This window comes from Gasterosteus aculeatus, chromosome 1 (assembly GCF_964276395.1).
Source record: "Gasterosteus aculeatus chromosome 1, fGasAcu3.hap1.1, whole genome shotgun sequence".
Lineage (NCBI taxonomy): Eukaryota > Metazoa > Chordata > Actinopteri > Perciformes > Gasterosteidae > Gasterosteus > Gasterosteus aculeatus.
The window spans coordinates 16745189-16772879 of NC_135688.1; the positions used below are offsets into that span (position 1 = coordinate 16745189).

A 27691-nucleotide genomic window follows, 5' to 3' on the forward strand; every position below is an offset into this window, starting at 1 on the left:
TAATGTGCACATTTCTGGCACACAAAATGCCCAGGTCATCTTCATGTCTTCAATTTACCCATTTTTCACACTGATTCATGCATTTGTTTTGACTGTCTCAACAAATTAATTAACTCATGTATTTGTAAGAGAGAGTGGTGAGAATAAAAAGCAAGAACTGTACACATCCAGAAACATAAACACAAATGAAAGAAGTATGAATAATATACCTGTTCATAAAAAATGGTTGTTTTGTGTGATGTGTAAACTATTGACCAAGTAATGGGCACACTTTCATAGCATTATGAATGGAAGCATGCGTGAATAATTTATTCAGAAGGGGTGTTTAAATGTCAGCTGATCTTTACTGAAAAACATTTTAACAACCAACAGCAAAAAGCAATCATCCTCCCACTGGTGTCAATGAAGGTTCACTTTGGGTTTTATCCTGAAAAGTCTGACCGGACGTGAGCTCTTCTTCTTCTCCGTTTACAAATAGCCTTCAGGCAGAAGCAGCTCGCTCAGACCGAGGAGAGACGATCCCCGCGCACCACAGCCTCTTTATTTTCCACAACTTGTCGCTATCATTTTGTTTTGATGGGTTAATATAACAGAAAATCAGAACCAAAACATTCATAAACGACGAAACTTGACATGGAATGACAAATTTTCCCCGGAGTGGACTTTTAACACCGTCGTGTGGTGTCCCTTCTGATGTCCACCTGTTACGGCCGGTTTCTGACCCGCAAACAGCCGCACCACGGAGCAGACAGCCCGGGTAAGAACCACCGGAGAGCCGCGGCGGCTTCATCGGTCCGCCGCGCAGGACCTCTGCAGGGTCGACCTCAGTATCGACTGGGTAACTTGTCTATATTATAGAGATGGTCTGTGGCTTGCGTTTGGTGCATTTCATTTAATCTGTCAGACTAGTCTTGACTTGTTTGATACAGAAATGTAACAACATGTGCGGAGAAACGTGGGACAGAACTGATGGGCTTTGCTACTCAGAAACGTGAAATGCGTTAATTAGTTTCGCGGCAGCATGTGTCTGAAGGATCAGTGGAAATTTTCCAAAAAAGCGTCCATTAGTTAAAATATGAATAAATTAAGGATTTTATCGTTTCATTTTCGAGGTTCAAGGAGGGATATCCGTTTGCCTAACGGCTATTTTACATCCACTACTTTTCTCATTTTTATTCGGACGCTTTTTGGTTGTATTTTATATTCATAATCACGTTTTTTTGTTGATTATCCACGCATTGATCTGCTTGGAGCCGATATGTTTCATGTCATCAGTTCCCCGCGTCTCAGCCTCCTCTCTGCGTTGTGTGCGCGTGTCCGCTTCCTCGTGCTCGGACTGTTTGTAAACAGGTCTCGCGCTCTAACGAGGACCGCCCCCTGGCGGCCGCTAGAGGAACACCTACAAAAACAATGCTGCTAAATTAATTTATGCTTTTTATTTATGAATTTATACATCTAAGATGTTTACCGTGCACTACTCGGTATATTTTTTTTAAATGATTATTACTCATTTAGTATTCATTGTGAATATAGATTACCATTCAATTTGAATAAATATTCTTAAAAACAGTTCTTCAATATTTTTTGTTTTAAGTATTTAATATGTTTGGTCTGCACACATCATTCACCAAAACAATCAGCATTTTTGTATTGCTTTTGGTTTTTATTATCTGGGTCTGTAGTTTGTGAGAGAAGCACTTTAGGAGTTGAAGAATGATTCAGTTTGGAGGTTAAAAGCAGCTGAGTGGGCGTGAAGTTATTTATTTACATGCGGGGCATGCCTGTCTATGTGTGTGTTTCAGTCTACTACTGAGATGGCCCGCGCAGAGACAATCGAGAGCGTTGGGGAAACCGGAGGAAGAGGAGGAAACGACCCTCTTCCTCACCACCATACCTGCAGCATGGAGCTGCCCCGACCCTTCTATCACTGTCCCGGCCTGCTCACCACCACCAGCACCTTCAGCTCTGGGACTGGGGCGGGCGGTGCATTGCACCAACAGCCGCAACCTCTGCAGGCTTTCTACATGTCGCGCCCGCTGCCTTACCCCCACCCGGATGACCAGGACGAGACCCGAACTCCCCAGCGGTCACCTGCGTCATCATCATCGGCCACGGCGCCACATTCGTCACTCTGTAATCCGGGGGAAGGGAGTGGCGGTGGCGGGGTGGGAGCACCCAGTGCCTTCACAGGAGAGCGGTCAGGTAACATAATAGCATCCACTTATAGTTAAAAAACAAGTGTGTCTAACGCATGCGGTCATGACTGTGGCTCAGTAGGAGAGCAGGTTTGTCCTTTAATCGGAGAATTGGCGGTTCAATCCCCCTTTCCACTGGTCCACGTCAATGTGTCTGTGGGGTTTGGTCACTGTTGGCGGGGCAGGTGGCGAGACACGTTATAACAGTCACAGGGACACGGTGCTGCTGCGTCTTGGGACAAGAAGAAAAAATAAATGCTAAAACTACCTTTGGACAGCTCTATATTTTCAAAGTGTGGTATTAAAGTAGCTGGTGCTCTTAAGGATTGTTTATACGTTGGAGAATTAACGCTGAAAAAGCTCTTAAATGATCAATTTACGCCATTAATGCATGTTTGCAAACATCGCCGTTGGCTAGTGATTCCCCTCTGGGCTGGACTTGAGTGTTCCTGCGGGCGGGGGGGGGGATGTTTGGAAGCCTGTAGAAAGGGAAATTCAGGTGGCGGCACAGGAAAGGCAGGTTTACTTTTTGGCACCAAACCACTGTGTTGTGACAGATTTGTAACAATGAAAAAAGATCAATCCCCCCCCTCACCCCACCTCCCTTCCCCTCCCTCCCCCTCACCCCACCTCCCTTCCCCTTCCCTCTCAGCTGCAGGTCAGCTGTGCATCTCGGGCATGTTCAGACTTGTCCTCCTCTGCAGCACACAGACAATCTGCTGCATTTCCTGCTGCTCCGGCCCTCGGCCAGGCAGCACAAAGTCAAGCCACTCAGTGACTTGTGCCTCAATGTGGCCGCTCACTTTGAAGCCATTTATTTTGGTTCAGTTTGTCTTACAGTTTGTCAATCAGGCTCATCAGTCAAGTCTACTAATCACACAGGCAAGCAGTCAGTCGTCCTGTTATCTTGTGAGGTAGTAAGCAAATTGTTCTGGTCGCTAATCAGCAACCTAGTTTATCAATAAATTATTAATCCGTCAGATGACAGCCTGTCACAGTGTTTTTTATTTGTTATTTAAAAGGCGATGAATATTAGCACATTTTGTTAGAATGATAACAAACCAATACAATTATTTAGGAAAAAGCTTGACATAAAATGCAACTTAAAGTGCTTTACTATTTATCAAGGACGCACGTAATTTCAAAAAAAGGACACACATCAATAATCAATTAAGTAAATAAGTCCCATGAATGTATTTTTAAAATTGATAATAACAATTATATTTACGATATCATAGAAGTAAAATGAATATCAGTCATTTCTGATACATTCAGCATGGGGGGGGGCAGCGCTCACATGAACACCGGAGAGGGGTGAAGGTGTGAAGATGAGATCAACCCCAATCAATGTTCTCCTGCCTCCCCGTATTTACCTCACAGGATCTCTATCACCTTGTCCGTCTGTCAGCCAATGAAACGGGCAGGTTCAACTCCTCCAAGCCCCACCCGCTTTCCTCCGTGCACCCTATCAAGGCTCAGCCCCCCACCCTTCCAGCCAATCGCGTGCAGACGTCTCTGCGAGCACTGCCTCAGAGTTACCTTGGCAACAAGCCAGGGTTTCCCCATTTGTTTTGTCTTTTTCTACCGCTCTCTCTTTTCTGTCTCTGTCTCTCTCTCTCCGTCTCTGTCTAGTCACCTGCATCTTTAAAGGATCAGCCGTAAATCCTCCTAGCAACGCAGAGGCTGTGTTTGCCAGGGATGCCCGTTTCTTTGGCAACTAGGGTTGTGGCTGCCATGGGCACAGAGACAGGGGTCCAAAGTCCAAAAAAGAGTGTAGTAGCACGGTTGGACAGGACATCTGATTATCTTCCACAGAACTGGTATTCTCAACCACACAGTGCAGAAGAAATTGAAATTGAATGCAATGTAATATACATATAAAATAAGGAAATGATAAGATTACTCCCGTCTTGAGTGAGTAGAACATTTTCAATTAAAATTCTAATATTAAATTAGATCTGTGAAGTATTTTGAAAGTTCACAAATGTTTTGTTTTACATATAAAAATAAATTATGAAATAAAAGTGAATATAGAAGATGTGTTTAGTGCTTTGGTTTAGTTAAATAATTCAGGATGACACAACAAATGTGTTCACACAAATGTAAAAGAAGCTAGTTAATTGTTTTAAACATAACATCCGAATATCTCTCGTAGCTTGTGGCCTGTTTGTCACGTTGAAGAGGCTAGACAGAAGGTGCAGGTATCTGTCTGCCTGTACAAAAATACAAAACACAAGTCTGTAAACACAACAAACACACCCGCATTCAGTACTTCTCTATACCAGACTTATTAAGCAGATTAAGAGATTACTCTCCCAAATTCCATTAGGAGGAAAATAAGTCACCAGATCAAGCTCCTTAAGAAATATGTGCGTGGCCACAGAACTAAACAACCGCAAACCGCAAGAACTATTTGCCGTATTTTTCTGCATCAAATATGATAAACCCTCAAAGTGTCTTTTCTTTCTCTTCGTGCAATCAAAAACCTGCATGTTCACACAGCATTTTCACCTGTGTGGTTTTCTATCTATGTATGTTTTTCATAGTTTATCAGTCTCATGATGCTATTCTTGGTTATTCAATCTAAGTATGTTATTCACGAAAGCGAGGATTTCAGCTCAAGTCTGTGTACGATATTGTGCGTGTTGTTGGACGTGTCTGGTCTCTCTGTTGCCGTGGCAGCCCGGACCTATACAGCCTGCGCATGTGTGACTGTGTGTGCACAGATACCGCCCCCTCCCCTCCCCTCCTCTCCCCTCCACAACTTTTTATTAGAGCCTAGGGAGGCTATTAGCGGACGCCGTTTATGTCTCCTCGTACATGAAAGTCAAAGGGCGAATCAATAATGTTACAAATAAAATGGGGGACTTATGAATCTTTTTTTTTCTTTGTTTGTGTCTTGTTCTATACGTTAATTTAAACGTTTTCATTTTGCGCCAGCATCGCACAGAGACGAGTGCCAGGACACCTCCAGCCGTCAGGCGCCTCTGCCGGACCTGCTGCCCCAGAACGAGCTCCCCTCCGGGGCTCTCCTGCGCCGCGCGGCCCCCAGAGGAGAGGCGGCGCAGGAGAGCGAAGTCAGGAGAGTAGCCGACCAGCTGAGGTCCATTGGAGATGAGTTCAACACCACAGTCCTCCACAGAGCGGTAAGACGGCAGGGCTCCGTGCTTCCATGTGCACTTTATAGTGTATTTCATTTATATTTAATGTACACAAGTTAATATGTGTACAAGAAAAGATTAACCTAGTGTAGAAAGATGAACCCATCCAGAGTGATTTCCCAAAAAGCCTATGATGAACTTTGTTGCACTATTAATGCAGTTTATTCTATAAGGCATAATCCCAGTTAATTCCTAACAACATTACTTTGGACACAACAATAGCTGTTTTTTCTGCTCTACTCATCGTGTGTGTGGCTGTGTGTGCGGTGGGGGGGGGCTGCTGGGGACAAATCAATACTTGGGTGAGAGAGTGAGTCACTGACAGCCGTGAGGCCAATTTCGGTGCCATTTTAGTTATTGTTCAATCTTAACTTAAACTACTTTTAATCTGAAGAGGCTCGCTGCCTCCTTTCTTTTCTCTTTAATAATTTTCTCAAGACAAAGAAAAGGTTTTCATACAGAATCATTAATATTCCTCCTTGTCTTCTCTCACTCTTCCTTTCTCCCATCTCCCATTTTTCCCTTCTCTTTTAGTTTCCGTCCTCAACCCTCTTGCTCCACCCTCTATATGGATTTAATAACTTTATTCGCACAATAGCAAACAACCAAAAACGACACGAGACACTAAAACAATACTCCCAGATCAAATGACAGCATGGTTCTCCACTGCTGACCACCTCTTTCCTTTTATTGTCACGGCTCTATACCAGCCCTCCCTCTCTCTGTCCTCTAGATTGCGTGAGGAGTTGGCAGAACCCCCCTCCCCCCCCCCCCCCCACACACACACACCTCCCCGCTGCTCTCGCTCTCTCTCTCCTTCACCATCCCGCCCGCCTTGTGCACACAAACAAAGACGACGTCACCGAGTCTTGACTCACCCTTCAGGAGGATGTAACAGTGCCCGTTGCAGACTGGTTCAGCAGGTTCCTCAGACCTCATTGACCCCGCGCGTGCAGACAGACAGATACTGGATTCCCCGAGGGGGATTTAGAAAAAACCCGTTTTCTAAAACGAGCAGTTTGGAACAACAAGGAAGGGTGTGTGTGTGTGTGTGTGTGTGTGTGTGTGTGTGTGTGTGTGTGTGTGTGTGTGTGTGTGTGTGTGTGTGTGTGTGTGTGTGTGTGTGTGTGTGTGTGTGTGTGTGTGTGTGTGTGTGTGTGTGTGTGTGTGTGTGACTCATAAACGGCCACCATGCTGACTTCCATCTCTCTCTCTCTCGCCCTTCACTCCGCAAACCAAACATGACACCATGTTTCCTCTGGTTCAACCAGAAAGCAATTTGAATCTGCTTTTCTCCCCCCCCCGTTCCCCCAGGTTGTCATTATTATGGTAATTATTTTAACCTGGCTGGTGTTCAGGAATACCACAGCAGCGCAGCCAGCTGTTTCACGCGTGAGGACCGTGACAGTAAAACTGACTTAACCCTCTGAAGGGGAGAAAAGGAGAACGTGTTTTCTTTAAACAATAGCCATGACTACACCGTTTATCATGGCCTCGAGCTGTAAAACCCCACATTTTCATCAGAAGTCCATCTTGCCAATGGTCCTTGAACACGTGACGAGCACCTGCGTCAGAGAAAACTTGAAACTTATAAACCAGATAGGGAAAAAACACCAAATTCTGGTCACATCAAAGTGGTGACATTTTGCACAAGCGGCGGTAATTCTACTTGTGAACTGACATCTCTTTCTACCCCCCTCCCCCCCCTTCTACAGCACGCCGCCCCCCACTGGCAAGACTGGAGGGACGCCTGCCGAGGACTCCTCACCTTCATCACCCAGACTCTGGGAACTCTCTACAGGCTGACGTAGAGACGACCGCCTCGTCCGCCCTCTCCCCCGGGCCCCGTGGCGACTTCATACATTCGGGGGGGCTGTGCTGGTCGTTTGGACCCGGAGGACTGGCGCGGCCTGGAATGGAAAAGCGCCTTTGCAGAGTCTGCTGGTACGGACTGCAGCTGACGGACACATTCCTACGTGTATATTTTGTAAAATCGCGCTGCGTGCGTGCGTGTGAGAGCACGGGAGACACGGGTCAAACAAACAAGTTGTGTTTATTGCGATTCAGGGCAAAATGGGAAAACGGATTTGAAGTTGTCTTTTCCTCTTGACCTCTTGCATTTTCATTCAGCTGTAATATTAGACACCATTTTCCTTCTGGAGGACACGTCTCTGTCATATGATTTTAAATCGATGAAGTTTCTCCAACTCCTCTTTTTAATTATGTAAAAATGAAATTTAAAAAAAAAGAGTTGATCCGTGTCTGCCGTCCCCGTCAAACAAACTGTGAAACTGGACGCTGTTTTGGCGTGGCGGGGAATAAAAGGGTGACATCTCCCACAGAGTGAACCGATCGGCTCCATCGCACCTCGTGCCTTTTCCTCTCCAGTGAGGCGCTAATCTCCAAAACAAGGACAGTAACGCACGTTTAAAGAAACGCACACAACCACTGCAAATGCTTCTGTCTGCAGCTGCCATTCGCGTTAAAATTGAGATGCTGTGACGAGGCCGTCTGAGCACAGACGCCGCGCAAATCTCCCGCCACACATTTGGCCACTGTACATTCCCCCACTCACCACTGCCAGTGTTGCCCCCCCTCTCACCCCTCGCCCACGTCAACAGTGTTTTAAGGTTTCTCGATTGTTTCAAATTCTCTTTGGGAAGATCTTAACTAATGCAGAAAATAAATCAAATAAATAAAAAGTACTTATGAAGGCGAGCCCGGTTCACCGTGTTCAGGTGATCGTTTTTTCTGAGTGGCCTTCGGCAAAAGTTTGAATTTGAATCCAGTGGATTTGAGAAAGTGAAAAAATATATAATCTGGATCTTTTGATTGTTAAAAAAGTATTTGATGATGTTTTTGTGAAATAACACCCCCCTACCTTTTACTTTAGTTTTGGGAGAAGATGTTGCTCTGTTATAGAGCATAATTTATTTAGGACTGGAGCCTGGACGTAGCTCTTTTTTTGTATTGTATTTTGTATTGTACCTGAGTTGTACCTGTTAAAACAGAGATGGAATAATATGGAAGTTAAACTGTTGCACTACTTGTTAAAAGTGGAAAAGTAGAATCATATTTTATTTAAATGAAACCAGATTTTGAGAATTTGGAACTTTTGTCCTCTGCTAGCAATGGAAAAAACGGCTCATTTATTTAAGTCGTCACTTTGTTGTAGAGTAACCGATTGGATGCATTGGCTTTCCACGTGTGTCAGATGAGAAAAGTAGCAAAATATTTGTTTTTTTCCACAAACGTAATACCGACTGAACTAAAATCCCTGTGATTGGAAATTGAATTATTTCTGGTTCCGAACTGTGTGCTACACCTGCTGAAACGATGCGTTTCCACTTGCGGAAACATTTGAATTGAAACGTGCACCTATTCCTTCGCAGAGAAGCGATTGGCTGCGGCCGTTGGAGAGACCACTCCCACTTGTCCTTATTTACACTGTCCCGTACGTTTGCGGTGCATTCCTGAAAGCACTGATGTACACGTTCCTACCGGAGGAACCAGGCCGGCTGCAGCAGACGTTGGTTTACTGCTGCTGTACTCGTGTTCTTTAGATCGGTTCACCAGCGGTGCTTTCGGCCGTGGTCGCCGTCATCACATGGTGAGGTTCGGTGGTCCCGGTACAGTCCCCCCCCCTCCTGACCCCACTGTCCGTCACATGCATTGTGTTTTTGCTGTTTTTCAACTTTTTTCTATTGTAAACTTTCTACTTGAATTTTGTACTTTTTTTTCTTTTTTATACAATAAAGATAAGGAATCTATATTCACTTGTTTGTTTTAATTCTAACGTTTAGCTCACATGGTAACGCGAGCACCCCATGTGATGATACCTTTCTGCACCAGGAAGATTTTATAAATGATCCCTTTGCTGCGTGTTAAATGACAAATACACATACAAATACACCTGTTAGCTCCTGGAAAGACTGACCACAAAGGAAGCACGAGTGCTGACCGTTTATGCTTAGTCCATCAAAGGGTCTCATCGTGCACATTGGCCTGTTTCAGAACTATTCATCGGAAATCCCAAACCTATTTTTTAAAAGTACATACACACTATACATAATTAAGCAGTTTATTTCTTATTTTGTAATATTAATCTAAACTAAAAATTATCGTAACACATTAATTAATTAATATAAACTGCAAATTATGCATATATAAAGTTGTCATATTATCCTTCCAAATGTGGTTACAGAAACCCAATTAACGAAACCATCCATCCTTCCATCGTCAAACCGCTTATCCTGCACACAGGGTTGCAGGGGGGCTGGAGTCCATCCCAGCCAACTTCGGGTGATAGACAGGGTTCACCCTGATCGCCAGCCAATCGCAGGGCTAACACAGAGACATACAACCATTCACAGGCAATTTAGAGTCCCCAATCAACCTGTTTCAGAGCATGTCTTTGGACTGTGGGAGGAGAAACCTGCGCAGACACAGGGAGAACATGCAGACTCCACACAGAAAGGCCTCTGGGCAGAATCGAACCCGGGACCTTCTTGCTGACAGTGCTAACCACCACGCCACCGTGCCGCCCCAATTAACAAAACCTTCAAATTCATTTTACTAAGAGAGGCTCCACATGTTAGAGAAATAAATCAAACGAATAAACACATTCTCAAAGCCGCAGGAGTAAGATGATGAGTTAGATCTACTTGAGGAGGAACACACTGGTGTGTAAATGTCCCTCTGCGATCACGGCCCTCTCGGGCGAGGACAGCGGCAGCTTATTGGTTTGGCAGATGTTTACAGATGTTTCCGGCTGTCTGGGCTTTGGAGCAGCAGCCCTCTGGCCATGCGTGACATTGGACGTCAGACAGCGCTGTGGTCTCCGTCACATCTGGAGAGCGCCAGGGATTAGCCGACACAAGGTCGCTCACACACAGATGCAGACACACACAGACGCATCACAAGTGTTTACACTGGTGGTCATCATGACAATCTGGTGAAAGACGGAGCGTGTTTTGATGCTTTACAGAGGCCTTGAATAACCCCGGTACTGCCCAGTGGATGCGTTGTTGTTGTCCATTGTTGTTGTGTTATGCATGTTGTCGACTCACCTCAAAATGTTTCTTTTTTTATCATTTACTATCTGGTTTTATGTAAAAATAAACAGACAACAAAGACAACATGCACATAACTGCCAATTCAAAAATAGTTACGGTTAGAGAGTTACGGTTACAGAAAAGAAAGGTCTGTGACCCTCAATGAGCCTCATCTGACTTCATTTTGGACCTTTTCTTTGTATTTCTAATATGTTTTGCTTACATCTGTTGTAGCAGTTAATTCATTGATTGGACAATCAGATGAGTCAGATGAGTCAGATGAGTCAGATGAGTCAGATGAGTCGGAGGCAAAGATGCTAAACATCTGCTTTTCCCGGCTTCTCAGATGTGTTCTTCTTCGGATTACCTTTTTATGATTGAGAAGAACTGAGTTGTAGCCCAACTAATCTTTACATCCAACTATAAAACGACGGATCTCTCTCCGTCTGTCTATCTGTTCTTCACACGCTCATCAGAACTACTTCACTCTCCGTGGGGGGGGTTCTGAGGTCCTCCAACCCTTCAGAGGCCGGGAGCCGAGCAATGGGCTCACGCAAGGACAGCCTTGAAGCAGCAATGCGGCCGCTGCTCTAGCAATAAACTTGGGAGACAACACACAATAACTTCTATCTTTGGGAGGAAACTTTGTTCATATAAAGCATTCCCTTGCCTGTATCCATCACAACAAAATGCTTATAAACCCTTCCCTAAAACTAACACTCAACTGAACCGCAAAACAAAGTCGGAACCCTCAAAAAGACGCTCTGTTGCACAACGAGGACCAACTAAAACGTCCTTGCCTTCCAAAATCGTCCTCACTCCGAAATTCTTAATGGTCCTCATAAAGATAGCTGTACAAGTAAAGACACACACACACACACGCACACGCTTGTCTGTTGCTGAGTCAACAGGCAGCATTGGGACCAGAAATCCTCACTTAAACTCCTGTGAAGAATGAGCCAATCACAGGCCACTTAGAGACAAATCAGGGATCCGATTGGTGGCAACAGAGTCCTGGTCTTTGCTGCTAAGTGGAGAGAGTGACCACACAGCAGGAGCCCTGTGCTGGGATTTAGCTGTGTGTGTGTGTGTGTGTGTGTGTGTGTGTGTGTGTGTGCGTGTGTGTGTGAGGGGGTAGCGAGGACATGAAAGACACAGAGCAGAGTCAGCATGAAGAGCGCATTGAGTGTGATGGTAGATAAGAGTTTAGGTTTAATTAAAGGAGCAGAATGAGCTTAAAGGGACGTTCCGTAATTAATCTTCTCTCTTAATCCCAGGAAAAGAGAAGTGGCGCTCTGTGTTGCCGAAACAGCTCCTGGTTTTGTTACAAAACAGCCATAAACAAAAGAGACTTGTGTTTCTTAATGTGTATTCATGGGAATAATTCAATTTTTTTAATATTCTCTCTGAACTAACAATGAACCCGATGTGGGAATGGAGGCTTTTGTGTCTTTAGTCAAATAAATGGTCACACATTTCGGCAGCCGACAGCCTCACAGGGGAATAAAAGTATATATAAATTTACCTGCAGCAGTAATGCATCCGTGGAACTGGAATCCTTGGTTTCTTCATGAGTAATTTATAGTCTGAATAGTGCATTGTATTTTGAACAAATAATCAAATAATACAAAAGATGCATAATTGGCAATCTAAAAATACAATTTTATTGTAAATTGGAAAACAAGATGTTACTGATCAAAACAGTCCCAGATGTGATATATGCTCTTTCAGTTTGACGAGTCTTCCATAACACACACTCCATTGTGTTTCTTTAATCTGTAAGCTCATTTTACGGCTGTATATGCAAATGTAAGTGTTATATATCCTGTAACTTGGTCTGCAACCATGCATCATATTTTACAAGATGATCACATGATTTCTCTGTTGAATCGATCACGACTCTCTGGAACGAGCTCTCTGAAGACATCTGAAGACACCAGGACCGCAGAGAGCCTTCACATCTTTCGCCGCAAACTAAAGACACACCTCTTCAGACTCTACCTCCACTAAAAGACTAACAAATTGTAGCACTTAAATTGTACTTGTAACGTCACTCATCTATAGCAAATTGTAAATTGGCTTATTTGAGGAAATTGCACTTTCTAGTTTCTTGTTCTTCTGAGTTTGTACCCTATGGTTGAATGCACTTATTGTACGTCGCTTTGGATAAAAGCGTCAGCTAAATGACATGTAATGTAATGTAATGTAATCCCCATCTGATCAATGCGATCTTAAAATAAATTGTCTTGACGGGGTCACAGGTCAAAGGGATCACTTTTGGGTATTTATGTGGAGCAACGTGTGCTCTTCAGCTGCCACCATAGATAATGTGATGTAATGTAATACACTTCAAATATTGCACAGAGAAGTAATTTGTTTCCCTATTTGAAAACACAGAGGGAAGCTGATCTTTGGTTGATGGATGATTACCACCATGAACACTTCCTGTCATGGTCATTTATGGTCATATGGTTATTTCAGGGTCATTGCACCTAACCATGATTGAAGTGTATCTAATGCCACAACCTTTAATACATCTCTCTCATGCGCTTCTCTATCTATTTTCCCTTTATGTCCCTTAATACATGTAGGACTTTTTTTGTCTGTAAAACTATTTTAAATGAACCCACTTGACAATGCTGAACCAGCGGAATGACTCAGCACGACAGGCACACTTAGACGTTAAAGTGCATCAAAATAAGCGTCATTATTTCCATCTATAGAGACACAACTCTGCAGTTCAGGTTCGTCCAGTTAAACAGGTTAAACCACCCGACTCCCAAAGTCAGACATGGGACCACATTCCTGGTTGTTCCCCCGTCACGCTGTGGAAGCATCATTAGTCACCGGGACAGCCGTGCACGGGTTCGGTGAGTCACGCACGCACTGGCGAGGTTATTACCAAATATGGTCATACAGTCTGATCGGCATCATGGAACCATCCACAGTCCTTCCCCCTCAGATTCACTTATTTTTACCGTTGCATAATTCAACCATTGTGTTTCATGGCTGCAGTGTTGCATCAAATGGAACATTTATACGGATTTACACAGATTTCATTGCACAACATTAGCTTTTACTCATTTCCATGGCTCAGTGGAACATGACTTTAAAAGACAGACAGATCTACTTAATCAAAAGCATTATATAAATTCAATTGGATTTGTTTTAGAGAAAACACACTAACCAAATTTTCAAATTTCCCCATGAACGCGTTAATCATTATAATCATCATCAACATCATAATCAGCATTGATCATTACGCTGAATCTTGAGACAGCAGCAGTTTTCATCGCAAAATTTCTTATATACAGTCGTTAAACAACATTGTTGTTATTGTTTGATAAATCAGAAACCTGAGCCAGAATCATTCACTTAACATTGTTTTATTAGCAAATGTAAAAAAAAAAAGAAAAAAGAGACCAAATGCCAAAAATTGAAACACTAGAGTAATTTGTTGTGAGTTGTGGCGCAAGAACATACATAAAATACATAAACTTGTGTAAAAAGCGGTTTAGTTCGGTCCAAAGTAGTCGACCACGCCGTTGCCTTTACGACCATCGAAGAAGAAGAAGTTCCGGTGAGGAGCGTCTCTTTGGGAGAGAGCCTGCAGGGAGAAACAGGAGAAAGGACGTAAGCATTATGCTTCGCGGTGTGGCCAGAACTCCATATACGTAAGCACACATCATTACATTACAGGTCATTTAGCTGACGCTTTTATCCAAAGCGACTTACATTACACTTTAAACCCATGGCCTTTACATTTTGCCCGGGAAGCAATTAGGAGTTAGGTGTCTTGCTCAGGGACACTTCGACTTGAGACATAGGGCAGCCGGGACTCGAACCACCAACCTTGCGGTTCACATACATATACGTACATGCAGAACAAAACGCTGAACGGCGGCTCATCAGACAGACAAAGATCCCTTTAAGCAGCATTTGTATCAGAAGAGAAGAACAGTTCATAACAAGCTGGAGTATTAACAATCACAGCGATGCCTCAGCAAAGCCCTTCTTCTTCTCCACCGTAGGAACAGAAGGTTAGTCTGGGTCAGAACTCTTAAAACAACAGCTGATCAAATCCCAGTTCAAACCTCTTCAATCTAACCACTGAGGAGACGGCAGACGGCCCAAAGAACAACGGAGCCACTCAATATTTAGAGCTCAGTTGCAGCGTTAAAATTCAATAGAGTTGCTGGCGAGGTGAGCTCAGTGAACTCAGTCAGATCCACCCGGCGAGACAGTTGCAGAGGGTTTCATCATCACCTCCATCATCCTCATCATCATCATCTTGAGACGGCAAGTTGGCGGTATGCCAATATAATGCAGTCAGTCCCTCTCTGATGCGCACACACTGACCTGAACTCTTACTTCAACTCCCCGTGCACGCAGCTCAAGCAGCACAAACATGATCTCTAATTCGCTCGGAGGAAACTTATTCAGGTCATGCAAGGATGAAATAGACTCATATCTCTCTCATACTTTAAAAGTAAAAGTGAAAAATAAGGTTTAAAGAATTATTTAGCAGATTATTACACAGATGACCCAATGGGCCTCCACCTGTCAGCTGATTGGCTCCCTCACAAACCCAAGAGCCACCTGCCGTCATTAAACACGGCTGCGTGAACGTGACATGCTCACCTTGACAACTTCCTGACCCAGGACTCCTCCTACGACGGCGCACACCGGAGACATCTCGGAGAAGCAGTAGCTGAGGACAAACATGCACAGCTATGATTAAATGGAATTTGGGATGTTGATGACAAACTGAGAAAGTTGAAGGTAAAAAAAAAGAAGCAAAGAAATGGCTTTTTCCTGGTGAAAAAGGCAATGTGTGACGTAACAATGACTACGTCCATCTCTTATATACAGTCTATGGGTGATGGGGAAGCTATTCAGTCCCAAAACCGATGGACTTTGCGGAAACAATACATACTGCTTCTGTGTGAAGCTATAGATCAATCTGAAAATGGTTTTGTAAAGCGGAAAAGTCTGCAAAACAAAGTTATGAAAGTTTTTTTTGAGTGTCGGTTTTACTAGGTTGATACTGACTCAGTGTTGGAAAAACTACAATAATGTCACGTCAAGAAGGGTTGTTTAGACAAAACAAGACTATGTCTGTATCGTTTGTATGACAGGTCAGCTGAAATAAGATGACCGCTCAGGATATGAAATCTGTGTGACGTGTATGACCGGTAACCAGAAGGCCACTCCGTGTCTCATGAGGATTAGATGTATAAAGAGCATGACGGTCCTTGTACAATGAGATCATTGTGCGTGCGCAAAACCTTCCTGTTTATCTCCGTTTACCTTATCCCAGTATAAAGGCTGGAAAAGAAGAACTTCGATTAGGCTTACAAGTCGCATGACTTGTATGTGTTTCATCTGTCTCCTGTTTGCAAACATTAAATGTCCTGTTTTTGATGATTTTACACCGGTGTTGAGTATTCATTTTTCACTCAGACAGCTGGATCAAGTATAGGTCACAATCAGGCAGAGCTATTTTATATGCATCATAAATTGGAACTGTAATAACTGTTAAAGTTTACATGTATGTATATGTTTTATATTAAAACTCAAGGACACGTTCAACGGGACATATAGGTGATGTGGATCCTGAAACAAAGGTCGCGTTCTATACCTGATGAAGTCATCATTCAGGAGGTCAGCGCTCACTGCCAAGGTCTCCAGCACGTCTTCACGGATCTTTCTCAGGAGCCGACTGTCCTCTGGGAAGGCCAGCGGGTCGGGGTCACGACCTTTGTCGGTGCGAAACGTCAACAGAACTGCGGACGGGAAGAACAAAATGGTTAAGACGCATGTAACTATTTTTGTAAAGCAACATTTTTCTACACACATACATAAATACATATTGCATCTATTGCTGTTCAGAATTTCGTCACGCTTCCATAAGACTAAGTACAGACATAGTTAACTATCATCGATGGAACAACAACATCTCATCTCTGAAAGAAGATAAGATCTGTGTGTGGTCATGCCGCGTTTTAACCAATTAAGGGCCCACGTTCCCATGCAACCAATTCAAAGAGTGCGAAAAGACACTCAGCAACACCTACGTACGCTCAGTGAGGAAAATATTAGCGTGGGGGGAAAAAACAACAACTCTTTCCTGACTCTGACTAAGAGTCTGCTGCACGACGGATTGAGAAACAGAAAATCAGAAGCATGCACTTTATTGTGGTAATGTGCAATATTTAAAAAAAATGACACCTGTCACCAGCTCCAACTGTGCCACACATCAACTTTCGCCCCCGTGTTTCCTGTTCGTCCATTAACTTAAACCGCATGAGGCAGTCCTCCCACGGCCATTTCCACCACACCACACACACACACACACACACACACACACACACACACACACACACACACACACACACACACACACACACACACACACACACACACACACACACACACACACACACACACACACACACACACTCAAAGAATCGCTTTTGCAACTTGGCTCTGCTCTTTAAAATCAGCAAAACTGGCGATGGTAAAAAAGAAAGTTAAAGACTGACAAAAATGGCAGCACGCTCAGGCAGGAAATCAAATAGGATTTCATAACAGAATATAATAATGTGCACATGGATGGAACAACGATAGTATCTCTAAAGTCGAGATACGCAATAGTGTTCAGATAAAAGTCGAGGGAGACGGCCCTTTGAGTCAAAGAGATGTTTTTTTTCCACAGCGAGAGTTCATGTTTTTGGGCAGAATATGGAAAGCATGTTTTTGAGAAGGACCTAGATTATTCCGTACATATATATATAAATATAATAAAGACAAAAGTTTCTGCACTGTCACCTCTCTTTTGCAATAAAAAAAAAGACTATTGTGTGAATCAGATTACTGATGATGAAAAAGCAAACACAAGCGGCCGCGGTTCGGTTCACCCGACTGTTCCTAGTCAGACAGGAAGCAGTTGTAAGAGAGGAAGAGCCACTTCCTCATCGGTCGCCCAAAACAAAAAGATCACTCCAATTATAGAAACAGCGGCGGAATAATAACACTGCCTCCTGGGTCACGTTCACCAAATAAAACATCAAACTGTTTCCACTAAGACTGAAGACAGGGACGGGGCTTCAGTTTCAGTGCTTTGTTTCAGGGTGGGTTGTTGCTGTATTAGATTGAAGGTCACAACAGCTGAAACACACCCAAAAAGCACCAGCCAAGAAGCTCACAGCAGAGGTCCTATACTTAAATATAAGTGCTCATACCACAAGTAAACAACTGCAGCTGCCTGGCATGGTTACACATAGTCATTGCTGTTCCAATATGATTTCACAAAATTAGCTTTTGCTGCGTCAGTGATGAAATCATTCATTAGTGTTCAAAGCTGGTCTGACTTTACGCTACTAAATATTGTTTTACAGACTTTTACACGCTAAAGGGAATTTAATTGGAAGTAAACATTGAATTCTGTGACACTGAATTTAGGTGAAAAAATAGACTAGGAAATAATCTTTAAGCTGCCAAAAGCCGACACAGAGAGACTACAGACTTGTAAAAGACACCAGCATTGAAACTGTTCCTGGACTCCTGGAAGAGCATTAATAGGATGACTTTAAATACAACATGTTTTACTTTATACATTTATATATGGGTATGTGTATGATATGATTGCTATTTCCCCAATCGAGAATCTTTAAAGCTGATATTTCTTTAAAATAAACAGAAGTGGAAATAAAACATCATGCTAATTTATCTGGGCTTCTTATTTCCTGTCCTTAATAATGAAAACATTGCTGTATATAGCGGTTAAATAATATAGTTCTGTTGGCTTTTATATAACATTCTTAGACACATGTTATAACTTTATGACAATTCCCATCATACCAGTTAATGCTTTCAGGGTACAGGATATTTATAGCAGTGTTTTTATTCAGCCTGATATCGTTTAACAAATTCTATCAAATTAATCACGTTCTCTGTGATTTATAATGTAGCTAGTCGTTCTGTGATGTACTTAGTTGAGTAGTGTCTAACCAAGCAGCAGTAAAGTTGATCTCCCTCCAACTGTGTGGATTCCGGTGCGTGTTTGTGCAGTGTGTGCCACTCATTAACTCTGAATCAGTTCCATGGTTAGCTCCATAAAGGTTATGTGGTTAGCTCCATAAAGGTTCTGTGGAAAGGTTCTGTAGTTGGCTCCATAAGGTTCTGTGGTTAGCTCCATAAAGGTTCTGTGGTTAGCTCCATAAGGGTTCTGTGGTTAGCTCTATAAAGGTTCTGTGGTTAGCTCCATAAAGGTTCTGTGGTTAGCTCCATAAAGGTTCTGTGGTTAGCTCCATAAGGGTTCTGTGGTTAGCTCCATAAAGGTTCTGTGGTTAGCTCCATAAAGGTTCTGTGGTTATCTCCATAAAGGTTCTGTGGTTATCTCCATAAAGGTTCTGTGGTTATCTCCATAAAGGTTCTGTGGTTAGCTCTATAAAGGTTCTGTTGTTGGCTCCATAAAGGTTATGTGGTTAGCTCCATAAAGGTTATGTGGTTAGCTCCATATAGATTATGTGGTTAGCTCCATAATAATGTTTGTGGTTAGCTCCATAAAGGTTCTGTGGAAAGGTTCTGTAGTTAGCTCCATAAGGTTCTGTGGTTAGCTCCATAAAGGTTCTGTGGTTAGCTCCATAAGGGTTCTGTGGTTAGCTCTATAAAGGTTCTGTAGTTAGCCCCATATAGATTATGTGGTTAGCTCCATAATAAGGTTTGTGGTTAGCTCCATTAAGGTTCTGTGGTTAGCTCCATAAGGTTCTGTGGTTAGCTCCATAAGGGTTCTGTGGTTAGCTCCATAAAGGTTCTGTGGTTAGCTCTATAAAGGTTCTGTTGTTGGCTCCATAAAGGTTCTGTTGTTGGCTCCCTAAAGGTTCTGTTGTTGGCTCCATAAAGGTTATGTGGTTAGCTCCATATAGGTTATGTGGTTAGCTCCATAATAAGGTTTGTGGTTAGCTCCATAATAATGTTGGTGGTTAGCTCCATAAGGGTTCTGTGGTTAGCTCCATAAGGGTTCTGTGGTTAGCTCCATAAGGGTTCTGTGGTTAGCTCCATAAGGGTTCTGTGGTTAGCTCCATAAAGGTTCTGTGGTTAGCTCCATAAAGGTTCTGTGGTTAGCTCCATAAGGGTTCTGTGGTTAGCTCCATAAAGGTTCTGTGGTTAGCTCCATAAAGGTTCTGTGGTTATCTCCATAAAGGTTCTGTGGTTAGCTCTATAAAAGGTTCTGTTGTTGGCTCCATAAAGGTTATGTGGTTAGCTCCATAAAGGTTATGTGGTTAGCTCCATATAGATTATGTGGTTAGCTCCATAATAATGTTTGTGGTTAGCTCCATAATAATGTTTGTGGTTAGCTCCATTATAATGTTTGTGGTTAGCTCCATAAAGGTTCTGTGGAAAGGTTCTGTAGTTAGCTCCATAAGGTTCTGTGGTTAGCTCCATAAAGGTTCTGTGGTTAGCTCCATAAGGGTTCTGTGGTTAGCTCTATAAAGGTTCTGTAGTTAGCCCCATATAGATTATGTGGTTAGCTCCATAATAAGGTTTGTGGTTAGCTCCATTAAGGTTCTGTGGTTAGCTCCATAAGGTTCTGTGGTTAGCTCCATAAGGGTTCTGTGGTTAGCTCCATAAAGGTTCTGTGGTTAGCTCTATAAAGGTTCTGTTGTTGGCTCCATAAAGGTTCTGTTGTTGGCTCCCTAAAGGTTCTGTTGTTGGCTCCATAAAGGTTATGTGGTTAGCTCCATATAGGTTATGTGGTTAGCTCCATAATAAGGTTTGTGGTTAGCTCCATAATAAGGTTGGTGGTTAGCTCCATAAGGGTTCTGTGGTTATCTCCATAAAGGTTCTGTGGTTAGCTCCATAATAAGGTTTGTGGTTAGCTCCATATAGATTATGTGGTTAGCTCCATAAAGGTTCTGTAGTTAGCTCCATATAGATTATGTGGTTAGCTCCATAATAAGGTTCTGTGGTTAGTTCCATATAGATTATGTGGTTAGCTCCATAATAAGGTTCTGTGGTTAGCTCCATATAGATTATGTGGTTAGCTCCATAAAGGTTCTGTGGTTAGCTCCATAAGGGTTCTGTGTTTAGCTCCATAAAGGTTCTGTGGTTATCTCCATAAAGGTTCTGTGGTTAGCTCCATAAGGGTTCTGTGGTTAGCTCCATAAAGGTTCTGTGGTTATCTCCATAAAGGTTCTGTGGTTAGCTCCATAAAGGTTCTGTGGTTATCTCCATAAAGGTTCTGTAGGTAGCTCCATAATAAGGTTTGTGGTTAGCTCCATATAGATTATGTGGTTAGCTCCATAATAAGGTTTGTGGTTAGCTCCTTAATAAGGTTTGTGGTTAGCTCCATATAGGTTACAAGGTTTCCCCTAGCTTTAGAACATACTTCCAGGGTGTGACGGCATTTAGTGTTTGAGAACTATGCATTCGGTTCACATTAACGCCCGGGAGAGTTTTCATAAATGAATTGTGCACCAAATAGTCCTTTTTGTGGGAACTTCCTGATTATGTGTGACGGTCGTCATGCACTGTGTGCATTCTGTTTTACGCTCAGTGCACATGACTGGCCATGGACAGCCTGTGATGGAAACTACAGCATGCAGTGTGTGGGGATGGTGCAGGGCCAGGTGACAAGTGGGACAAAAACAACCCTTCCAGAGAAGGTCATCAGACACTGCAAATAACATGAAAAACAGGAAGACACATTTACGATTTAAGGTCAAAAGGTTCCTTTTGGTTTTATGGTGCCTTAATATTTAAAACACAACATACCAAGGCTTGACATTTTAACAGTTTGCCCGTCCCTCCAGATAGACATTTAACCAATTTTATGTTTATGGATGATTTTGGAACCAGTGACTTTGCAATTTCATGGCGGCTGTTTCAGTCTCGCTGTGGGGTCCCTACGCATTTTCAGTTTCCAATTTCTATTCTTTTTTGATCAATTCTCTGTATGGAAATTCTGTTTATGTCCCATCTCCTACGCAGAAGTGTCACAAGACCTCTCGTTTGCTTAACCGATTGTCATCACTTTTAAATTAATAAACTCTCATAATGAAAACAAAATACACAGTTGTACATCAAATATGAATCCCATCAAAAATAACTTTTTCAATAAACAAATATCCAATGAAATACCTAAATTAAATAGTAAAATATAACAGTAGTGTTGCCTTCACTTACAGAATATGTCCTCTCACAAACGCTTCTTCAATTTCAAAACATTTGAAATCTAGACTACCTACTTCGTGGGGTTGCAAATACTAACGGTTTTCAATACCTATTATTTGGTACTGACTTTCTGTTCCTTTAGTACATTAATTGCTTCAAAATGAAAATGAACACCCATCACCCATAAAATGTATAATTGTGTCAGAATCCGTCAAAACTTGGACTTTTCAGAAATGATGCGTTCCGTACCGTGCAACATGAAGTAGTCCACTGGTGTTCTCTTCATCCCGGCTTTGGCCTTCTCAGTTGTCCAGTCGACCTCCAGAGCTTCCTTCAGAGTGCAGAAACTGGCCATCTGATTGGTTGGAGGATGTTATAAAGTAATGTCAGTCGGAGGTGAGCCAGAGTTGTATCAAGTAGTTTTAGTAGAGAAAACAAGTCATTTAGATTTGAAAAGATATCAAGGATCTACATTTTCTTCTTATGCAATTAAGATTAAATAAGGGAAAGGGACAGGGAAAGTAACCTCACAGTTATAATATTTTTTATCGTGACGTGTCCTTTCCTGATTTTTCACACTGATATCACGTGACTGTGTATAACATCTTCTTCCTGTCTACACATTCATGTGCATGCCCAGTGTACGTTAATGGTCATGTGATCACCTGGACAACGAGCCTAAATGCCCCCTTGGACGGAGTTGTGTGGATGCGGCCTTATTCACCACTAAAACAGTTGTTCCTCCTTTGAGCCAAATAGATGTAAATCATCTTCACAGAAGACAGTTATTTGTATCAGTTTGGCTGGTGCAATAAAAAACACAACAAGCAAACATGTATATACGTATAATGTGTTTAAGATGCTCTCATTGACCTTTTTCACCATGGTGGTCTCATTGGGGTCGATTTTGGCCTTCTTTGCCTCTGGACCGTCGCTGGAATTTCCAGTTGGTTTCACCATTTTTGGTTTCTCTCTAAAAGGGGAGAGGGTCAGTATTGCATTAGATAATAGGTTATTTGTGGACATTTACAAAACGCACAAACAACCATTTTACTCATTCTAGCTGCAGCCAAATTGACCAGAGCAGAAATCCTCCCTGCACCATAAATGATTAGTTACTGCAGATAGTAGAGCGGAGTACAAGTCTTAAATACTAACTCTTCCCTGTAAAGTGGGGTTAACATGCAAAAAGATTCTAGTTGTTGTACAATGGCATTACACTGGAGCTTAAATGTAAAAAATCTCGATTACATTTAAGGGATAATTTACTGACTGTTATGACGACCATTGACATCCATCGTCAAAATACAATCCGTTATCAAATTCCCCATTGGGACTGGATTTACTGGAATTGTATTATCACCTGCTCTCCTCAGTGGTTTCATGTGGGTCATTTTGCCTCCACAAGCCAGCACTAATTACCGCTTTGTTGCAGCAGACACTCTGGCCTTCAGGTAGTTCTCACGGTTTCTATTTTAGTTTTCTTTCCATGGTAAGAGCGGCTTGTCTTTGAACTTCTTTTAACCAGCTCAGTGTGTTGTGTTTTTTGTTTGTGTGAAAACAAATGTTTCCAGAGATCTGTGGGTTCATTTGTCTACAATATTAGTGAAGCAACAACCTGCAGATAGTCACAGTGTTTCAGACCACATCCTCTTATTTTTGTCATACTTGAAATGAAACAAAGTGTTAAATGACAGAACATTTAGGTTTTTGGTGTTTGTTTCTCGTAAAAAGAGTGCTCATCTTGTGCGTTATGATATTCAATTGCTTGTTTGGAGAAAGTGCATAGCAATAGAACATTTTGCAGTCATGGACTTTTTTCAAGCTAAACAAACATAAATTACATTTTTGTCGATATCACAAAAAAATTATCTCTACTGCAGCGAAGCGCCTATCCCGCAGGCAGAAGCTCTCTTCACTGGGAAATTAATGACGCTTGCACTTACTCAACGTAGCTGTGCTCTTTCCCGAGGTTGCAGAACATGTAGCCGTAGTAACCGTAGACGTCCCCGCAGAAGACCTTGATGTTGTGCTTGGAACACAGCTGATCGATCCGCACCATCAGGTCTCTGGAGCAGCCTGTCAGACACACCTGAGGGGTCAAAAAACATGCGGTTGTCTGATCAACTGCACGTTTTACCAGTGAGGCCAAAGTGCAGCTGACCCTTCATTCTGCAGGTACACCTACAAATATCAATCATCTTACAAATATACTCAACACTGGTAAATCTGGCCATATTTCAAGAGCAATTCATTCTTCATTCAGTCGCGTTAATCTGTATGTAAGAGTTACATCTGCGACTTTGTTTTGCTGTGATTTTCGTGACGTGACGTGTCATCAATAGAGGATTTAATCCAAGGCGAGAGTGAACTGTGAATCAGATGCCTCCATAGTCTCCAAATCTAGAGCTTAATGTCACACTTTTATCTTTCTTTCACAAAGTGCCAAAACTTGAGAAAGGCCTGCTTTGACGGCCTGGTGGATGCACGACATCAGCCGCTAACTTCCACCATCTTCCTTCTCGTAAATGACTTGCTATTTGACCCTGAAGCACGCGTGTGATTAGAGCATCAGAAAGACATGGAAGGAAGACAGGAATGCTGGACTTTCTTTTTTATGACAAAAGCAAATAAATATTTATTTATATATTAAAAAAATAATTAGGCCTCCAATATGCAAACTGTGACCGCACTCCAACTGCAGCCCTTTAATTACTGTCTATCTTCCCGCTGAGCCACACACAGACCTTACACTTTTCAATTTGTCCTGCCTCCTCTGTCTCCTCTCATCCTCCCTCCGTCCTACCAACACCTCATCCCGTCCTAACTTCACTGCGTCCCGCCGCTGTCCTCCTCCGTCTTCCGCCCCCCAACCCTCACCCACTCCAAAAGGGGGGGGGGGGGAAGACCACCGACAATTCAGACAGAAGAAGAAGGTGAAAAATAAAATAGCTCTGTTATTCCACTGATGGTGTTAAAATACATAGTTGCCTTCAAAACTAAGATCCAACCTGGGTGTAGATCTGCCTGTGGAAATGAATTTATCGAAATCTATTTATTGCCACTCGCTCAAAACCAAACTGCTCATTCAAGATATTTATTGTCATGTGTACAGTTTAACAGGTTACTCTGTACAATGAAATTCTTAATTCTGGATTGTTTGTTACAGTTTAATGCGCAACGCCGGGTGGGAATTCAATTCCTCCTACAAGTTGAGTTATGACACCATACAATCGTATTTCTCATCAACAGCAGCGAGTGTCTTTGACACGTAGGCATGTACACATTCACACTAGTGTGCCACGGTATACTAGCATGTATTATTGTCTGATTTGAACATTGCTTTTCCGGATGACAACAAAGTCTAAAGTCTAACCGCTGGTTTGACGCAAATATTGCCGTTCAAAAAGCAGCTGTCAACGTTACATATTTAGCAGGCTTATTCATATGTGAATATCTGAAGGCTAAATAAGATTACATTACCGTTCTGTCTGGAGATAAAGCTCAGCCGCTGGCAATAGCTCGGCACCACTTCATGTGATTCATGCATTTTGGCCCCTGAGCCTGAACAATGAGCTTGAACTAGTTTGAACTATTTTCAAGTCATATCACTCATCCTCACATCGTTTTTTAAAATCCCATACATACGATGACACACATTTGAATAAAGATTTGTTTTGGTCTGAATTTATTGTAGGTTTTTGTATTAACGAACTGTCGTTCCCGCTCACCGCATCAAATTGCAGGAAGAAGTCATCTGGCTTGTCTTCGACTCGATCTTGGTCTGCGTGGACCTTCACCATGGGGTTGAGATTCTGCCCTCGCTCCAGAGAGGCCTGGGCTCGATTCTGACCCTGAGCCGTCACCGGAACCAGGAACTGAGCTCGGCACGACTCTTCCGTCACCTGCGGGCCACAGAAACGGGCAGGCAAGGTAATGCTGGACGAAGTTCACATTGTGCATTATGGGAACATGTTCCTCCATTGGAAATACTGTGTGAAATACTGTATTTCCATTCTATTAAAAAAAGTATATATCTCGTATTGAGGTTACACTGGTTCAAAAGAGTGTGTGAGGCTGGAATTCAATTTTAACCTCAAAACATGACGTGAAGCCAGAGGTAAGTTGTTGTTGCATTGTGACCATTATACACCTCAATGTAAAATAGCTGGTTACTTTACTAGACGTAAAAAGTATTTGCTTTGTCAAAGGCACCATCTAGTGGACATTCAGTACACTTACAGTACAGAGTGGTAATTTACATATATCCCACATATGTAATCTGTAAACAAAGAATTCTAGATTTAAACTAAAACCCAATTCAACTCTGTAGGCAACAGTGACTTTTGATGAGGACGGAGAAAAGAACACATTTCTTTGAGTGTACTTAGTGAGTATGGGTACCTGTTCATGATCCAGCAAAGTGAGACCTTTAACTCCAGCCAGGATTAAATTCTTGGCCACTTCAGCCCCCAGACCACCTAAACCAGCCAGGAGCACACGGGACCCTCGCAATCTATTCAAAAACAAACAATGCAGAGCACGTCACAATGATCAAAGTCTTGTGTGTCATGTTGGTTTCTAACAAATGAGTTGAATGAAATGAATCCAAAAGAAACGTTGCACTTGAGATGCTTCAATAAATGCAGGGGACCGGGTTCCACACCTTGGAATTTGACAATGATTTTACTTAAGAAATGATTGTATTTACATGGCATGCCGTCTTAATAACGTCTACCCTCGTTGGCTAGTTCTATTTTGCTTCTTTAACTCACTATGCTCTACTCTTAAAATAATAGTATGTTGTCATGGCAACACATTACCTGTTGACATGATAGGACATTTAATTCAGGCCGATGTGTTGGTAACAAACTACAATTCTGTTTGATAATAATAAGGCAAAAAGACTACAACATATTTTACGTTTTACTGCTCTACAATTATATGGCAGCTTTAGTTACTTTACAAATGCTTTCAAAATGCTTGTGAAATATCACATTACCCAATCTTTAACTCTTAGTTACAATGTAAAAGTACAATACAACAAGTACAACTGAAACGATCATAACTACAACTGATTTTACAATAATGGATAAGTGACAGTCTTTCTGCTTTGGCTACATTCGACACTTTACTAAAGTTGTGTCATTTTACATTTTAAGATTTACAAGATTTTTCATCAAGACGTTTACCAAGTATTTTTATAGTGGGGTATTACAGAATAGAAACATTTTTACTTGAGAATTATAACTTGAAATGAGTATTCATTTTCTAATAGAAAATGCAAATATGCCTCCCTTTATGTGCGGCGTGTGGGTTAAATCTTACATTTTGAGTGCAACATATCAAACCTTCCGCTGCACCGATTAGCATGTCAGGCTAAAGGAGCTAACTGACCTCTTCTGTGCATCTAGCCCCCACAAACGGATTTGACGGTCGTACTGGGCCGCCTCCTCCTCACTGATGACCGGGTCCTCCTTCTCGATCATATCAATCATTTTGGGTCAGTCTAAAGACGGGTATCACGGTGCAAAGAGACTTTTCCGATGCCGCTACAAATGCGCTTGTTTCAAATGGCACTGCAGTCCCGCTGAATGGGCGCTCACCGATGACGTCACTCGAACGAAACAATAGATGTGTTCTGGCTTTCCGCGTAATCATTCATATCATTTCACGATTTGTTTGTCGTAGTGCTGTCCGTCCAATTTCATATCAGACATTTATTCATCTTTGTGTTGTTTTTTAGTTAATATTGTTTTTAATACTCACGTAAATCTTAAAAATAGCATCAAACTCAACTAATTCATAGCCATTACTGACTTGTAATTAAAAAAAAATTCATGGGCCAGTAAGTCCTGCAACGTAAATTTAAACTGGTTGCTAATGTGATACATTTGGTTTCACCTTTTTCACACCTCGGTAGTTTAACAAGCTGACAGGGTTGATGCATGTGCTATTTCCCCCTCGGCGTAGTCTTCTACGGTCATTTTCACAGCTATTTTCAAAAAGACTCAAAAGAGCTATTGAGTTCCAACCAAATAAAGACATTAACACTTTATATTCTACAGGATGCCTGAACAGAACCCCTCCCTTTGCCTCTAGG

General features: G+C 42.3%; 2 protein-coding genes across 3 annotated transcripts; one reads left to right on the forward strand and one right to left on the reverse strand.

Moving 5' to 3' along the window:
• The first annotated feature begins 403 nt into the window (after window positions 1–403).
• bbc3 (BCL2 binding component 3) lies at window positions 404–9128 on the forward strand. Of its 2 annotated transcripts, none has more exons than XM_040186899.2 (4): window positions 404–757; window positions 1803–2202; window positions 5136–5341; window positions 7072–9128. In XM_040186899.2, the coding sequence occupies exons 2-4, from the start codon at window positions 1815–1817 to the stop codon at window positions 7165–7167; spliced, it is 690 nt and encodes a 229-aa protein (XP_040042833.2). In that variant the 5' UTR covers window positions 404–757; window positions 1803–1814; the 3' UTR covers window positions 7168–9128. The 2 variants fall into 2 exon arrangements, with proteins under 2 accessions (XP_040042833.2, XP_077963496.1); XM_078107370.1 differs by lacking the exon at window positions 7072–9128 and adding an exon at window positions 5891–6395 and having other exon boundaries at window positions 456–757.
• Window positions 9129–13780: 4652 nt separating this feature from the next.
• Window positions 13781–27575, reverse strand: sae1 (SUMO1 activating enzyme subunit 1). The gene is made up of 9 exons (XM_040175013.2): window positions 26986–27575; window positions 25993–26104; window positions 25320–25493; window positions 23535–23680; window positions 22462–22561; window positions 21838–21943; window positions 16052–16196; window positions 15052–15121; window positions 13781–14017 (listed from the first exon to the last, which is right to left on the reverse strand). Exons 1-9 carry the CDS (start codon window positions 27084–27086, stop codon window positions 13925–13927), a joined length of 1047 nt encoding a protein of 348 aa, XP_040030947.1. The 5' UTR covers window positions 27087–27575; the 3' UTR covers window positions 13781–13924.
• Between the last annotated feature and the right edge of the window lie 116 nt (window positions 27576–27691).